The sequence below is a fragment of the Orbicella franksi genome, chromosome 10, assembly GCF_964199315.1.
Source record: "Orbicella franksi chromosome 10, jaOrbFran1.1, whole genome shotgun sequence".
NCBI lineage: Eukaryota > Metazoa > Cnidaria > Anthozoa > Scleractinia > Merulinidae > Orbicella > Orbicella franksi.
The window spans coordinates 18,898,453-18,916,558 of record NC_138154.1 but is presented as its reverse complement, the minus strand read 5'-3'; the positions used below and the strand labels follow the sequence as shown (position 1 = coordinate 18,916,558).

At 38.9% G+C, this 18,106-nt stretch overlaps 2 protein-coding genes across 4 annotated transcripts; both read left to right on the top strand.

The window, feature by feature from the left end:
• Window positions 1-625: 625 nt before the first annotated feature.
• On the top strand, window positions 626-11,408 carry LOC145500793 (DDB1- and CUL4-associated factor 7). Of its 3 annotated transcripts, none has more exons than XM_081480330.1 (10): window positions 627-896; window positions 973-1,074; window positions 3,548-3,646; window positions 4,098-4,211; window positions 4,584-4,658; window positions 4,841-4,932; window positions 6,751-6,868; window positions 7,024-7,141; window positions 8,020-8,186; window positions 9,393-11,408. In XM_081480330.1, exons 1-10 carry the CDS (start codon window positions 738-740, stop codon window positions 9,396-9,398), a joined length of 1,050 nt encoding a protein of 349 aa, XP_081336456.1. In that variant the 5' UTR covers window positions 627-737; the 3' UTR covers window positions 9,399-11,408. The 3 variants fall into 3 exon arrangements, with proteins under 3 accessions (XP_081336454.1, XP_081336456.1, XP_081336455.1); XM_081480329.1 differs by having other exon boundaries at window positions 8,020-8,211; XM_081480328.1 differs by having other exon boundaries at window positions 626-896; window positions 8,020-11,408.
• A 562-nt stretch (window positions 11,409-11,970) lies between these two features.
• Window positions 11,971-14,800, top strand: LOC145500790 (uncharacterized). Its single transcript, XM_081480327.1, has one exon. It carries the CDS (start codon window positions 13,146-13,148, stop codon window positions 14,205-14,207), a length of 1,062 nt encoding a protein of 353 aa, XP_081336453.1. The 5' UTR covers window positions 11,971-13,145; the 3' UTR covers window positions 14,208-14,800.
• The last annotated feature ends 3,306 nt before the right edge of the window (window positions 14,801-18,106 follow it).

Here is an 18,106-nt window from a genome sequence, read left to right as displayed (position 1 = left end):
CGTGAGTAAACCCATTTCAGACTTCGCATGCCAGTTGCTGTTGCTATAAATCATTTTGAGCGAACGAACGAGCGAACGAACGAATAGGTGAGAGCATCGACGGAACGAACAAACGAACGAGTGAATAAATGAACAAACGAATGAATAAACGCACACGCAAAATGCGCAGTACACAGCCCCCCCCCTCCCCCCCCCCCTCTTTCCTTCCCTTCAAAAGCACACCTGCATTTCGTTTCCTCTTTGTTATTTAAATTTTTAATCCACAGCGGGATTTTACAATAATAAAAGAATTGCTTTACTTAGCATTAGAAAAAGCAAAAGTGAAAGGGGATTCTGGTACTTGCGGTCAAATGACGCCTCATACAAATCGCCCAATCACAATACATCTGCTGCATCAGTCACGTTGTTTCACAAACCTGGAGCGACCCGATCATAAATATAAATGGTAGATATCGGTGATACTGTAAAAACAATAACACAACACAACACAGCAACATACGCAGACGAAGTAACATGGCAATAAGCACCTTTTTTCCTCGGTCATTCGGCCCATTATTTTTCAAGCTCATCCCCAGGGTCTTCCCCTCGACGATTTTGCCAATTTCGTACCAGCTGGACTAGGGCGAGCACAAAAGCGAGGTCGGCTGTGTCGCCATTTGTATCTGATCAATTTGAGCTTATGCCTTTGTTTATTCCTGCCAGATTGTTGTAGTTCGGCTTGAATTTTGGCCTTCAACATGGCCATGATTGCTAGCGCAACAGGTGTGTCAGGAAAGAGGAAAGAAATCTACAAATATGACGCACCGTGGACAATCTATGGCATGAATTGGAGTGTTCGACCGGACAAGCGATTTCGGTTGGCGTTGGGAAGCTTCGTGGAAGAGTACAACAATAAGGTGCTTACATTTAGACTTCCGATCGATAGCTTCCTCTGAGCTGATTACAAACTGTAATATTGTACTTCTTCTTCAGGTTCAGATTATTTATCTCGACGAGGAAACTGCTGAATTTGTGGTGAGAGCGACGTTCGACCATCCGTACCCCACCACGAAAATTATTTGGATACCAGATAGTGTAAGTTGGTCGGTTTATAGTCTACATTCAATTTTGTGAATTCCTTTTGTGCGCGGTGCGACTACAGTCCACAATGTTCGGTTTGCGCCGTTTCACAATGGCCGAATTTATACTAAAAACGGATCATCCTTTCGGCGAGTCCCTTCCGCTCCGTCTTACTGTGGACGATTCATCTGGACGGATGATCCGTCTCTTTGCGGGTGTTTAGTGTTTACACGAACGAATTCTCAGATGAACTACCGTTCTTTGCCCAAGTTCATCCCAGATGGGTGATTCGTCTCTAGAATAAACTCTGCCAATGTCTCTGAGCGAGGTAATTATACCTACAGTGTACATATTACATTGTATCTCTAAGCTTATGAGCTTACCTCAGCCCACATACTACATGTTAGCTTATATACTGTGCATGTTGCTTGGTAAAAAAAATTGAAGTTTCCAGGTAGGTAAATGCTTGCAAAATAGGAGTTGTGATTTCTTATCCAACGAACAATTCCACAGCCAACAAAATGGAGCTTTTAATCTTAATAGAGGAGTTCACACTTTAAGGGGAATTATGGGTAATCAGGGCAAGATTGTATTTCCGTTCTGAATTTCATTTTCGGGAAGAAACGTTTATTGTAACTAGAGAAACCCCTTTTCTACATTTACGAGCATTTTTGAGTCGATTGAGCTAGGCATTAGCCTACTGTACTTATCAGAGTAAAGGAGATGCTATTTTTGTGGCTTGAGCAGCTGCACTTCATCAAATCATTCGGTCAGAAGGGAAATATAAAGGTAAACATTTGTTTAACGGCTTTGCTGCTTTGGAAATTTGCCCTGATTTACTGATAATGCCCCTTAGAGTCTAAACTCCTCTATTGGACACTAGAAGGTTGCGTGTTACATGCACATTTTCAGCTGTTAAAAACAGCTTGAGCACGGCAGAACTCCTATTTGACTTTGTTGTCTGCCTGAGTTGTCATTTTTTTTGGAGTCGTTACTGTGCTGTTGTAAATGGGCATCATACAGATTCAATTGACAAGAATTAGAATTGAAATTACACGCAAGTTACATGCCTCTACAGCTGTACATGTGTTATAAATGTATTTTACCCGGGGTAATCTATCAATAAAAATCGCTATCGGAAAACCACTCAATATATCGATATCAATCGATAAATTAAATTTCAGTGTTATTGATCAATCAATAAAACTCTACATGCATACTCACATGCTGGCAAAGATTCGAAGTTATCAGTTTTATCGATTTTGTAGATGTACACTACAATAAAATTAAGATCAATAAGTAAATTTCAGAATCACAGTTCTACACATTCAAGTCCAGGAGTTCATTCTCAGGAGGAAAGTAAATTTATGAGATGCCACGTTATGTTTTTAGGATAACTACAGTTTGTATGCCATTTAATTTTGTGCCTCTCACCTGCAACATTCCTCTTCAAGTTATACATGTAGCATTGTTATACAAGTTATACATGTTTCAAGACCAAGTTTTTACCTTGAACTAGCCAATTTTTCAAATCGATATTTGCTTCCCTTGGAGGTTCGAAACATCAGGATTCCACTGCATGAATGGGATGACAGTAAATATCATGATATCTACCGTCCTCTGTACATTTAACTTTTTCTCATTATTGAACTATCATTATTTTTGTCAGACTTAAGAAAAGTGTAGCAGATTTTATTGATAACTGTTTAAGGAAGGTGTTAATAGCGGTTTTGCCAGCTTGTTTATATCTTCTGACGTTTTCGTTTCGACAAATTCTAGAACCAATAAATTCAATATTTATCGCCAATAAAATCGTTAATGCTAAGTGAAAAATCGATAATTCTCGATTACTCACAGAGAATCCTTTTATTGTCACTTTTTATCGATTTTCAATATCATTGACTTACATGTGGTTTTATCGATTGTTATCAAATATTATCGATTATCAGTTTTATCGATAGACTACCCTGGGTATCTTACAACCCTCACCCCCTCTTCCATTATTGCTTACGTACACAGGAAAGAAAGTAATAAAGCCTTTCAGCAGACTAGGAATCATGTACTAGTCCTTTGAACAGTCGTCATCACTAGCTCAGAAAGAACTCAAAATTAGAACAGCAATTTGATTGCTCACAGTACTTCTATTATTGTATTTTTTCAAATTTTTCCCCCAAAAAAACTTCACTTGCTTGTCGATCATTTGAAGGGAACATGTACATGTAGGGTTTACCAGCCATTATTTCACCTTGGATTTTGAACTTTTTTTCTCTGTGATCAACACTGTACAATGTGGATGCTTCCCTTACAAAACATGTTACAGAGGTACGTGTACATTGTAATTAGTCTTGGTGCAGTGTGTAAACATACATGTACATGTATGTACAAATGATAGTATTGAAGTCAAGTCGTTGACCAGTATTTACATGTATTCCTAGATGTGCATAACGTGTACACCATTGAAAATGTTTTGTATCAACATCTCTAACAGAAAGGCGGGTATCCTGACTTGGTAGCAACATCGGGAGATTACCTGCGGGTGTGGAGAGTCAGTGACTCTGATGTGCGTCTGGAATGTCTGCTCAATAATGTAAGGCTTTTGAATGTGTTTTGGCTGAATAATCAGTGATGTTACTTAAATATGTTTAAGTGTAATGAGCTGCAAGCAAGTACAGCCAATTAGGAGGACATGAACAGTGTCCATGTATCTGTTCACTATTAGAGAAAAATTACTTAAGAAAAATGTAATTCTTGCAGCTCCAGTTTAAGTCTTTTTCCATGTATTTTAATGTGGTGTTGGCAAGCCAAGTGAACATACATGTAGTGTAGAATTTAAACAATTGATGATTTAGACTATCAATACTTACAGGTACATGTAACACTACTACATGTGTACAGTTGTGCATAATTACAGTCGGTAGCCTGCAACAACATTTACAGAGATGTTATGTAATTTTTGCTGCACTCTGGAAAAAGTAATGGATTGTGATTCAAAAAAAGTGGACAAGTGTGAAGGAGTAATGGATTCTTTGTTTTCACAGAATAAGAATTCTGATTTTTGTGCTCCACTGACGTCTTTTGATTGGAACGAAGTGGATCCAAATCTGTTGGGAACATCAAGCATTGATACGACATGCACGATATGGGGATTGGAGGTACTTGTATTTAGATACAACATGGCTTTGGTCATACGGTTTAACTTATTTTTATCTACTTGTTCTTTCCTAATAACTAATCATAATAAAACTAAATTTTTACTGTATGTGGCATTTTCTTCATTTTCATTCTGCAGGGTTGCAGGTTTTCTCTAACTTTCAACAATTCCATTCCATTTACAGACATACAAGATGACACATGTCTTAATTCTTTCCTTTGTACATGTATGACAGCTCTTACAGCTTTGCACAACTGTAGCCCTGAGAGATTTGTTGAATTGTTAATATTGTGCAACATCGTCAAAAAGGTTCATTCTGCTACCCTGCATCCAATACATGTATTAACAGAGTGTATTTTATTATGAATAACAGACTGGTCAAGTTCTTGGAAGGGTGAACATGGTATCAGGACATGTCAAGACACAACTCATTGCTCACGATAAAGAGGTGCGTATGAACCAACATTGAGAGTTCAGTTCAGTAAGGTGTGACATGGAACATGTACTTATGATTTATTCATGGCTTACCAGTGATTGATATCCATGGTGCAGTCCAGACAAAGGGTTTGTGTTAATTTCATGTAATTAGTTCAATTTAGATATTGACAGTGTTGTTTACATTTGCATTAGGTGTATGATATTGCATTTAGCCGTGCTGGTGGAGGACGAGACATGTTTGCCTCAGTGGGAGCTGATGGTTCTGTCAGGATGTTTGATCTGCGGTAAAATGAATACTTGTTCTCAATAAAGTACATTAATTTGAACTGCCATGTAAATTCACCTTTCAAGTCATGTGCGGTACATACTGTAGTTTCTTGATTAAAAGCCCTAGGCGTTTATTTTAAACTTGACTCAAAGATCAGGTGTTTATTGACTTTTGTAGTTTATTCAAGCCTGGAGTTTATTAGAGTTTTTATTCATCATTTGTAGAGTTTAAAAATATCTTCTAATTATACCTAAAGCTTACTGTAACTGGAATATAAATTCCTTGAGGGTCTTATTTATGAATCTATGTGGGGGGACTGGCATTTATTCAAGACCCGGCGTTTAATCGAGAAAATATGGTATAACACCTATGTTAGTGAAACTTATTGTCAGATGTGTAACACGCACATGTATGTAATCCTCAGAAATCATTAATAGACATATGCAGTACATGAATGGTAAGCCCTGTTTATGTCTGCTGCAAGAATGATTGGTAAATAACCGTAACCCAGGGGTGTCTTACATGTACATTGTAAATTTTTACATTTACATGTACATGTATGCAAGACTGTTAAAAAATAATAACATGCAAAGCATGCAAGGAATTAAGAAATAGAAAGCATTTCCTGTGTTTCTATCAAGTTATAGAAACACGAGTGGAAGTTTGGGAGAACAAGAAATGCTGTGGGAACACGAGCTGTAGGTGATTGTTTCCACAGCTTTTTCGAGTTCTCTCAAACTTTCACAAGTGTTTCTACATGTATAACTCAATTGAAACGTGGAGAACACAATTTCTATTTCTTTTAGAAAACACTGCAACGAAAAAAAGAAAAACAGCTTGTTTACTTTGATCATCAAAATGTAAATTCTTTTTGCTCGTGCGATCATTACATCAACAGCTTGTGCTAGTTCTGTGTTTCCATTGTTCCTTGCACTGCCTATTTTTTATGTTTTTCTTTCAGTTTCCCTTTTCATTTTCCTCGTCTTCCAAATTTTGGTGTTATTAAATGCTGACTGAAATTGTTTGTCCATGCATGTTGTGTTGTAATCCCTTGGCCCTAAATGCCAAAAGAGCCATAAATGCTAGCCGATTTGTTAATGAAATGAATGATGTCACCATCAACTTACATTTAACTTATCATACGGTTACAGTTAAATTTTTGTGAAGGTGAATTAATCAACATGACACAAGTGTGGGACAAAGAAAAATTCTGAGTCCCCGAAAGGAATCGAACCCATGAGCTCCTGAACACCAGGCGGGCCCTCTATCCACTGAGCTACGAGAACTCATGGAGAGCAAGGTCATTTAACTGAGTTCATATATGACTGGTGTCCTGCATACTGCTAGGATCAACGCTTTTCTTTGTCCCATGCTCGTGTTATGTTGATTAATTCACCTTCACATTTCATTACCGAGCTTAAAAATATTAATTCACCTTCACATTTCATCACCGAACTTAAAATTCACCATCTTTATTAACTTATCACTACTCACGATGAATTCGATAGCATTGATCCTAGCAGTATGCAGGACACCTGTCATATATGAACTCAGTTAAACGACCTTGCTCTCCATGAGTTCTCGTAGCTCAGTGGATAGAGCGCCCGCCGGGTGTTCGGGAGGTCATGGGTTCGATTCCTGTCGGGGATTCAGAATTTTTCTTTGTCCCACGCTCGTGTCCTGTTGATTAATTCACCTTCACATTTCATTACCGAGCTTAAAATTCACCATCTTTATTAAGTTAATTTTTTTTTTTGTCTGTTTGTGCCGAATTAATCTCACAATCTCTTATTAAATTGAAATTGTATCTTTTGGGTTTCTCCTCATGTCACAGGCATTTGGAACACTCAACAATAATCTATGAAGATCCACAGCACAGTCCCTTGTTGAGATTATCATGGAACAAACAAGATCCTAACTATTTAGCAACATTCTCTTTGGATGCACTCGAGGTTTGTCTTTTTGCTCATGCTATTATTGTTATATTACTATTACATTTTCCCTAACAAACAGAATTTCACAACAATATTTAGTGTCACCTTGTTATTTATATCTACCCAGGTGATAATTTTAGAGTCACCTTGTTATTTACTGTATATCTACCCAGGTGATAATTTTAGATGTTAGAGTACCATGCACACCTGTAGCAAGGTTAAACAATCACCGAGCATGTGTGAATGGAATTGCTTGGGCTCCACATTCATCCTGTCATATCTGTACCTCGGGTAAGTCAACAACACTATTATTTGGAAAAAAAGAAAAACGATCTCTGGTTAAAAATTTGTGTAAAACGAGCTCTCGACAACCAGTCTGTAGTCTTTACTCATTAAAGACTACAGACTGGTAGTCGAAAGCTCGTTTTAAACAAATTTTTAACCAGAGATCGTTTTTCTAGTTTTCCAAATGTCTTATGCTGGTTACTCATCTATTTTTAAACACTATCATTGACCAGCATTTGATTACATGTACAGTTTACAGTGTACGTGTAAGTGCGTGCATTGACGAGTCATCGCTAGAAGTGGAGCAAACTTTGTTAACTTGAAATTAAATCCTTCTCTTTCTCAATGGCTAGTCCAGCTGAGATGACTCAAAACTTCCCAGTGTTTTCGTCCAGACCCTATTGAGGCCCTATTTACCAGTTAGTCAGGGAACTACATGTACTGTAGGTAGAATTGATGAAAGTGATAATTTTCGTCAAGCTAATTAACAAAGAGACTACAAGCCCGTGTTTTCTATGAGCGAATAATCAACGAGAGGTAGCCAAGTATATGCAGCCGAAAATGAGGGCAAGTAATCTAATTGTTTAGGGGTCACTTAAGGGTTATAGCACAAAACCTACAGATTTTGTGTATTTTTAAGACTAAAATTAAGAACAATGTTCAGTTTTAAAAGCAACGCGCACGATCGTTGTCTACAGTGAATAGAACACGATAAGAAAACCAATCATATTTATGGATTTCCAATAGAACACAGCGGATTGGCTACTAACAAGGGATAGTCTAGCGTCCCAGCCAGTTGAAGCCTGTAATTTCCAGCTGCGTGAGCCAGCAGGCTAAAAGGATTTGTTTACTAGGTGATTTATTGACTCTACCTTCTCTGATAGGTGACGATCACCAAGCATTGATCTGGGACATACAGCAAATGCCACGCGCCATAGAAGATCCCATTCTAGCCTACACAGCAGATGGAGAAATCAATCAAATCCAGTGGGCCAGCACTCAGCCGGACTGGATCGGCATCTGCTACAACACCAGTCTGGAGATATTAAGAGTATAGCAATGAATCTTATATGAAAGTAAACGTTATATATTTAACATGTACTTAAACAAGTTTTAGGAAGCTAAATTATTTTGCGTGGCTAGCTTTTGTTTATTCAGGAACATGATCGGAAGGGTGCCAGGGTAGATTGTTTCATTTTGTCCCGCTTCGGCCCATTTTAGGGACAAGATCTTATGTTTTGAATGAGGACACTAGTACATATGCACTGTACCTGCATATGTCATCTGAATCTTAGGGACTGAGAGGTTTATAAGTTCGCATTTTCCTCGGTATAATTTCATGACGCCTTTTTTATTCTTATTTATTTCGTTTGGACAACTTTTGCACTACAGTATGTTGTCTTGTAGGTCATTTGTTCATTGCCATTTGTATATAGTTGCGCTACATGTATATTATTTTGCAACGTTTTTTTTATGCCAGAGAAATTTTTTTCGTGTATTGCTGATTTTACTTCTCTTTGCGTTAGTTGTCAATACTCGCAAATGACATACACGTACATGTACATGTAAATGACAAGAAACGCGCTAGCACTCTCTATCCTAAACTGGTCCTTTTATGTTGAGCTTCGGCGGCATATTGGTCGAGCCATGATTCATAACTTTTATTCACTGTGCAATGAATGACTTGTTTGTACAGCTGAACGTGTCCTCGTTTATTGGATTTAGCAGATTTCTTATTTTTTGGGTCTATGGGTGCGGTTTTTTTTTTTTTTTTGCGATGATTCCGATAAAGGTCAGTGGATTCAAGGTCTCTCGAATCAAAGAAATGATTGGATCCTCGCCAAGAGCACTCTGATGTACTGTGATCTGAGTGATCTTGGATCATTGATTCTGGTCCAGATCATCCCAAAGAAATGAGCAGATGTAGATGTACACTGTAGGTTAAAGAATGTCAGACTGGTGGCAAAGTTGCATGCACGTAGAACGTTGGAATTGTCTCAGGCATTACATACGTTCGTAGGTTAGCGTAAGATTCTTACGGCGGCTTTAATATCCTGAGACCAACTTCTGCTGGAGAGTGGGGGTATGTCTTCATCTGTTCTCATTCTTGGTGCTTCAAGACCTGAGCACTGTATAAGACATTGAGCAGATGAGCAGCATATATTAGTTTGCGACGCTTAATCGCTAATCAAACATTTCCCCCGCGCATTAATTTTGAATTATTGATCCTGGTCCTTTATTCCTTTTGTTTTGTCAGCTGTGATTCCGTTTGCCGCGCCATAATCTCTACTCCAAGCACAAGGTGAATTCTTAACATAGGACGGCTTAGGCTGTGTTCACACCTGGTCCCCGAGCACTGGTGCCCGGGCTCCGGCACAAAATAGTCCTGCGTTCAGACACTGATTACTCGAAAGACCCAAGTACCATTTAGGGCCCGATTACGAGGACGGGATCTTGTACCCGGCCACGGGCACTACGCCCGGATACTGGTGTGAGCACTTGGAAAAAAGGTGTGTTCACATCAGTGCTTTGCGAGAATCACACTCTGGCACCGTGCTCGGGCACCAAGTGTTAAACTCAATCCACAGTTAAAGTGAATCTTGGCTCAAAAGCAGTCACCTAATGGTTATCTGTAACTGCTCCCGGGGTTTTACGTTGATATCTCTGTAAGTGGTTCGAATACGAAGCGTTTGGTTTTCAGTTTAAATCACCTGGGCGTCGCCATGTTTATTTTATGGTAATGCGTGGTCCAAGGTTTCATTAATGAGTGTACTTTTTCGTTTGAACTGGACACGCTCATCCGAAATATGAATTATAAATGATTAGATGCACAAGGCACAATACTGCTGTTTACGCAATGCTGTATTTTAAAACGTCCAACCCTGTAGTGACGTCATAATATCTCATCGAGCTTTGGAAAAATGAACATGGCGGCGCGCGGGAAATTAACCCGCGCAGGTAAGCGGGAAATTTGAAGTACTAAAACAGCAGAAGCGAAACGCCCAGCACTCAGAAAAAGCGAAGAATTATCGACTTCAAATCGCTGAAAAAATGAAACACCGACACGAACACCGACGTGTGATTTGGTACAAAACTGATTTTTAGCCAAGATTCCATTATTTAACACTTGTAATGTGTAGGAGCCAATCAAGCAACTAGGTTGGTTCCATGATAAGAGATCTATGGTATTCCTCTTTAAACGGGTTCCGTTGAACCCACTCGTTTATTTATTGTGCAAATAACGGCGAAGGAATAATTGCAGTGAAGTTTGTCTTTAAACTTACTAACAGCCAATCCAAGGTGGTGTACAAACCCATCTCATTTGTTCCCCTACGTAGACGCAGGGTTCATCGCCGCAAGCCGGGACTATTTTTCTTTCTTCGTGCACATATTACGAAACTTTCAGATCTTGGTATCTTTTAAACCTGGGCCAAACAAGACGAGTTTAGCACTCTTGCTCACGTTTGGGTCGAAAATCTCCTTTTTAACAGTTGCTCAAGACCGGAGTGTTCTCTCGGTTGGACTACAAATTATTTATGCAGGATCCCACTGAAGAGCACCTTGTAGTGAACTGGGCTCCTGTTTAAACGTTTTAATTATTAGTTTTATAAGAATTGAAGAAAGTTTCTTGAGCATCTCTATCATTCGTCTCTCCGCGACTCGTTCCTGTTAAGCCCGGGCTTAAAGGAGCTTTGTGACAGTATTTCGAGTCGTTTTGGCCACGTTTATGTTGAAGGAAACCTGAAAATAGTAGTTTACTAAGACAGAAAAGCACCCAAGAGATAATTATAAACCATAACGGTACAGGGATGGTTAAGGATGGAGAAGATTAACGCGGATTACAAACGACGAACTTGAAAAATTTAGGCTTAACTTTTCAAGATGCGCGAACCGTTACGTAGCTCCTTTAAGACTTTGAGACGTTGCTCGTATTGTTAGTAAGGCAGAAATTTCAACTTTGTCATGTTAAGGAAATCATGCGTTCAGTCTGGCAGAGTAGTTTATTGTAGAGGAAAGTATACTGTAGCATGTCTTGCGAGTTGCATTATGTTAGTGACTTTATCCTTTGTAGAAAGTCTTGATTATCTGCGGCCAAAAATATCGAGCTCTGCAATTTTTGCAACATGATCCTCAGCAATATTGGCTCTTTTGTGGCCCAAATCTATTCGCTTTGAATACGCTTTGATGCTTCCAATTTCCTGTCTGTAAGCTTTAGCTTCGCCCACAAAATGCATGTAGAGATTTATTGTAAATAAACGTTAGAAAACGCGGATTTCAAGTCACATCTGCCTTCCTTACATATTGTAAGCTTTATCATTTACTAGCCGCTCTTGTAACATCTTGTACATTGTTGAGTTATTTAGCTGGTAAGTTGTAATAGACTCATCCTCACACGCCTGTGGAATGATTGAGTTTCTTTATACCCGTATAATAGGCCATTTCCGAGTTGGCTTGGGCCACTGTGCCAAAACCAGTCTTCGTGCGGAAGCATTCATATGGAAACGAGTTCAGCCTACAGGTTCATTTTCATGCAAATCAAACTTCATAAAAAAGGTTTGCTCGTTTTGAAACAGAGGCACAAGGCAACTCGAAAATGGCCTATTAACGTCCTCATTCGTTAAGGGAGACGGCCTTGGACGAGTTAAGTTGTATAATAATTTGTGTTAATAATCGCTAGCCCTGTCTTTATTGTGACTACTGTAGATACGCAAGAACAAGTAAAAATAAAGTTACTTAAAGCTAAGATTCATCAGCGGAGTCTCCTCAGTGTGTTTACTTGTGCAATGTCAGCATTACTGGACTTCCACCCCAGTTCCTCAACCGAGACCACTTTACGTCAGCAGAGCTGACTCTCCCTCTTCTCCGGCGGACCATTATTTTTTGAGGGGGTCGGGGGCTGGGCAATTTCCGAAAAAGAGAGAAATTCCCGCATAGCAAAAACTGCTGAAAACAAAATCGGGCAAGGGGAGGCTTGAGAAAAAAATTGAGCAAGTGATTTCTACTATTCAGGTCCTATTTTTGATATTTAAAAAAAAAAAAAATAAAAATTGCACAAGCTATTGCCCACCCAAAAAGATACGCACAACCGTAGGGTGAGAAAAAATTGTCATGCCCCAGAAAATTGCCCAACACCCCCTCCACCTCCCCCTCCCTCCTCGTCAAAAAATAATCGTCCGTCCCTTAGTGAGAATCGTAGTCAATTCGTGAATCTCTAGAGTCACGTTTTTCCCGCTTCATTCATACAGGCGTGCCCGTGAATACACTGGCACACTGCCTCACATCACAACAATTGTTCATTTTAATTCCGAGCAGGTCTAGCCAATGAAATTCCTTGCGCAAAGTGACAACGAATATACCACCCGCAACAAGCCAAAGATGGTAGAAGAAAGTTGCGCTTGATAGTTGCTTTCTATAAATAAATAATAGTGATAGATCTGTTTTTGTAAACAATCCTACAAGAGCGTAAGAACATTAATGTCAATTCGCAAAGAAAGTATTTTCATTTGGCTTACTGGACAAGTTTAAAGAAAATGTTACTTGAATTTTATTCTTTTGTGACGATTTGCTGATGGAAATCGCTCTCTGGAAGTCGTCTGCTCTGTGGAAATCGTCTTTCTTTGGAAGTTGTTGGCTAATTAAGCTGAATGATCACGGTTCGGGGTGTGTTTAAAACGCCCAGCAGAAGTAGTTAAAGGAGAAGCTTATATCAAGCGCGAGAGCTAAGAGGGGAGAAAATTTGAAGGTTTTCAGAAGTTCTTCTAAAAGAAATGGCGGCGAAAGGCAATTGAAGCTTCATCAGCTAGTTTGATAGTTTTGTATGACGAAAGCTCTGGTGCTAAGGATATCTAGTAATGCTTTAGCTGTAGGAGATTTTTGAAGAAGACGCAAACAAAACGAATCACAAAGGAACGGCTATAAATAGTGTCTAACCCCCATATAGTGTTTGCCCTCGTACAGAGGAGCGTCTTGTATACGTATTGAGATCGTTTGCATAAAACTATATCAAGAAATGTCTAAAACAGTTCGATTTGCGGGCCAAACAACTGGAGATTACGCCGAAGCTGTAGCAACTGAGATACTGCAAGAAAGACAACAGCGCAAATTCAGAAATGAGAAAACTGGAAAAGGGAAAGGCAAAAAGCGAAGACGCAGAGGTCCTGAACCAGTAGCTGTAAATAGTTCAAGATTTGCTGGAGTAAACAAAGGGTTACTGGCCGAATTCATAATTTTTTTACTGCTTCAAGGATTTGACTTATTTAGTAACAGTTGGGTCTTAAACGAGTCACTCGGAATTCTTAGCAGAGTGGAAGAGTATGAAAACTACCCCAATGTTTCGGCCATAAACAATTCCGTTCCGAGTTTGTGCGTGAGGGTGCAGTGGTCCAAAGAGGAGATTACCAAACAGGTGGATCATTTCTCGTCTGTGATATACGTTTACTGTTTCTTTCTCGCCCTTTCATCGTGCATCTTTACCTTACATCTACTGGCTTGGTTATACACGCTTCAGCTTTCACTCAGAAGTCGACGATTTAACGCGAACACCCAAGAGGCTCTGATCAAAATGAAGGTGTACTTTCTTATCGCTGCCAGTATCCTGCAGGACATTCCACTGTCTGCGATCTCTGCAGAACTCTTCTCTTTGCAACAAGGCCAGGAGGGCTTGGTGTGTTGGTATTGTAAAGTGTCCGGTCTTTGCAAGGAACAGGAACAGCTTGCAAGTAGGTTAAGTCGAAGCACAACCGCTGTGTGGCTGAATTTCGCTGCTATCGGTCTCACGTCCCTTTGGAAAGGCATCTCGAGCTTTTACAGGTGGAGTCGAGTTGACGCTTGTGAAGCGTTCTATTTCAGAGCATGTACAGCGGTGTTTGCTGGCTTTCTGTACTCCATCGTCATACTGACCCCCGCCATGACAGTGCTGAGGTACCGTTACTTCGTGAGGCCGGGTGTAACTGGTGGATTGCTGAAAGACGCCATTGATCGAGTTTACGTCATCGGTGCCATATTCTGGGTTTTGGTTCTCCTGGTCATCTTTTGTTGTCCCTTGTTGAATCTTATCAGAGTAGCCCAGTAACTATGGAGGCATATCCACGACAAAATTCAATTCTCGGACATCGATCCAAGCGAAATGGCATCAAGCTAATTCTGCGAACAGTCATAACGCAGATAGGCATAACGCTAAGAGTCATAACGCAGAAAGGCATAGCGCGAATAGGCATAACGAAAAAAGGCATAACGCGAAAAGGCAAAAGGCAAAGACGCATAACCTAAGTAGGCATAACACAAAAGCCATAACGCAAAGAGACAAAGTTAGTAGTCATAACGCAAGTAGGTATAACGCAAGTAAGCATAGATTACCTCTATAAATAACAAGCAACAGAGGTTTAAAGTTTTCAGGTTACAGTACACAAGAAATGATTATTCGCGAAATCTGTCTAAGTGAAACAAAATAAATAAATTATTGATTAATGAATAGGAATTTCCAGTGGCACATCCTAGGGAGAGGCCACTCACCCACTGTTTCCAGATCGCATTGGAATTTAGAAGTGTTGGTTCACGTTTCCGTTAATTATTGATTATTTTGAAATAGAAACTACCCTCCATGTATTTTTAGAATCTGATTGGCTCTCTCATCGTTTTCTCTTTAATAAATAGATTCCATGTTACTGTGCGTCTGTTCAGTAATAGATCGATGTAGTAGGAACAAAAAAGTGGCACACGAGGCGATAACCGAGTGTGTCACTGATGTTCTTACAACATTTTGACGTCTTCTGTGATCTATTACTGAACAGACGCACGGCAACTTGAAATCTATTTGTTTTATAAGATAAAGAAACCAAAACATGTTGATGATGTACACGTCTGTCCTCCAATAAATCATAAGTAAGAACCAATCAAAACGTGAGAATTATTTAACTTATTATATAATCGAGGATAAACGACGATCTCACAATCACTGCTCTTGAAAAAGAAAATTAATCTTGGTTTTAAACCTTTAAAGTACACAAAATTGTATGTATTGCGTTGTAATCCCTTTAAGTGTCAACTAAAACAATTACGCTACTCGCCTTCGTTTTCTATGAGCGGAAGTCAATTCGCTACGGCTCGTTGATTATTCTCTCACGTAAAACACTGAGAAAATTACTTCGCTTTGATTGGCGGAGAACAGGCCGATTTATTGTGGTTTTTTTCCAACTGGGAGAGCTTGGGAGGATGAGAGCATCCTCTTATGAGGTACTGTATGAATGCAAGTGCAATTAGTAAAAGGCATCTCAAAATTCTCTCATTCTGCAACCCTTTAGGCGAATGTAATTTAAAATAATTTAACTCAATCTAACTTCTCATTTATAACATGACTTTAGAAATTACGAATGTGCGCGCATTAATTTGCATTGCAGTGCAAATGAAAACTTCACCATAAATCGGCCTGTTCTCAGCCAGTCAAAGCGAAGTAATTTTCTCAGTCATATGATATGCGCAATAAAATATGTACACGATTTTGAGTGCAATCTTCGTGTGACCTCCAGTAATCTTCGGATGGCTTCGGAACTTTTTGGAAGAATTTTGGTGATCTTCGAAAGTGTTCAAAACGCGCACGCGTCTAGTTATCTTCGACTGTCTTGGGGAAACCTCGGACGTGTTTCGATCATCTTCGAAATGGTCGATAGCCTTTAGCTTACAGTGGCCTCGTACTAACTTTGGAAATCGTTGCAATTTGTGTACCAAAATTTTGTACTGCATGCATATGCTGTTACACGTTTTGCCCTGGTGTAACACATAAAATGCACTGCTCTTAGCCAATCAGAATCGAGTACCTTTTTCATGTGCTTTATTATATCTAAAAATCTTTTAAGTGATCCAAGTCTAGTTAAAAGACCCGGCTCTCCTCATTGATTTGTCGTTATGGTTTTGGCCAGTTAGAGAGTACATGTAAGACACATCCGGACGAATAAACGTATACCTTCGAATTTTAAGGAAACACGCGAATAGTGCGTGCAGATGAGCGATTCGGAAAATGCAGAAAAATCCGAGCAAGTACATGTAGCTGAAGAAGCGTTTCATTACCATGAAGGAGAAATCGATGTAAAACGACTGAAAAAACGTGACGGAAAGAAAGGAGCTTTATCAACCAACAAATGGATATTCTGTCCGTGCGCAGACTAAATTGACACGTTTGCCTCGTTCGTGTGTGTCTTCCACAAAAGAATGAGCTGTATCGCAGGCTCAGATGCAATAAGAGCTTATCCAGTTCTAAAATTCAGTTTTGGCAAAAACTAAGCCAACAGTAATTGAGATGATGTCGTTACATTATTGGTGATTAAGACTGAAAGCCATATCAATATACTCAATTCTGAGACATGAAAAATAAGTTTATATTAAAGTGACTTGGCCGGCCGTTCAACTCTGTCCACTTTCCAGCTCCATTAAATGAGGCCTTCAAAGTTAAAAGATCTTCTCTAGAAGCAGACGAAACGTCTATTTGTGAAAAAAACCTTCATGAAAGAAAGACAGACATAGAACATATAAACAACTACAGTCTGTTTGTCATGTAACAAACGCTCTTCTCGATATTAGCGACATACATCTGTGAGGAAGGAAAGTTAATTTGCAGCTCAGTGCATGGAGGGTTTGGGCTTAGATAAGATTCCACAGCAGGTAAACGAATTGAAGATGTTAAATTATGAAGAAATCCCGTTGCTGGTGCCGCATGAATTATATATAATGTATATTTCATAATTTCAATTAGTATATGATTCGAACTACACACTGGTTTGAATCTACAGGTACTCGTCCCTGCACAATAAGCGTACCTCTGGATTATCACTGAGTTCCTTCTCTAAGAAATGATTTCGAGAAAGTGTTGTTAAGGTACGTATGTTCACCATTTATTTTTTTATCGTATTAATATTAGTATTAGTATAGTTTTTTAGCAGTGTCCCCTAATTAGTATGGTGTATTATTTCCAGGCTATAAGGTTTTTGACACTTTAATAAAGTTCTCACTCACTCACTCACTCACTCAGTCACTCACATTTGATGTATTATCATGTCATTACCTTCATATTTAAGAAACATATTTTGGAATCATAAGCTCGTAAAATTTTCGCACTTGCATTTAACACTAGAAACTACTTTTTCCATCGTATAATGTGAGCTTTGTCAATGATACCTCAAATCAACTTTCGCTTAATTATCGTGATAAAACTTTAACACAAAATATACCGCTGGCAAAATGCAGACTTAAATCAAATAGGGTTTGAAAACAACTCTACGGCGACAATTTGGGATACAAAGAAAGTTTGATTTCTGGCCATGAAGTAAAGCTGAAAGCAACTAACAAGAAATCAACGTTCATGTGTAGTTTACCTCCAAAACGAGGGTTGAGTAGAATTAATTCTAAAGTCACCTTTGCCTTATGCCTTCCGATAGTTACATATAAGTATAAAAATTCGAAGCAGAATAAAGCAGAATAACTTATACATGTGATGGTCAACAACTGCTATGAGGAATATTTTGTCTTAATAAATGTGAATCAGGTAATACCAGAAACTACGAAGTTAATTCACAAAAGCAAAAACGTTCTCTAAATTGTCGACTTGCCGACGAAAAAACTCATTTAATACCTTTGTGAGCACTTGGATATTCGGTAAAAGAATGTTACAAATTTTTAATTACTCTTGGACAAACATGGCAAGAATTTTGGCACGCAAAGAATATATTAAAAGTTTCATAATATCGAGCACACAATATTCGTTGAAACCAAACGTTGTCAACTTTCATTGTTTTCGTTCGGGGGCGGTTAATAATTTATAATTTATGCAGTTAAAAGAATGCTTGTGGTAGACTTGCATTCTGTTTTTGACATTTGTTTGCTGCCGTATGTACAGTTGTAAAGATAAATATCAACCGAAAAACATCTCCAATACTTAGCCATTTTTCTGTCAAGGCTTTTAATTTGCGTTCCTTGGATTTA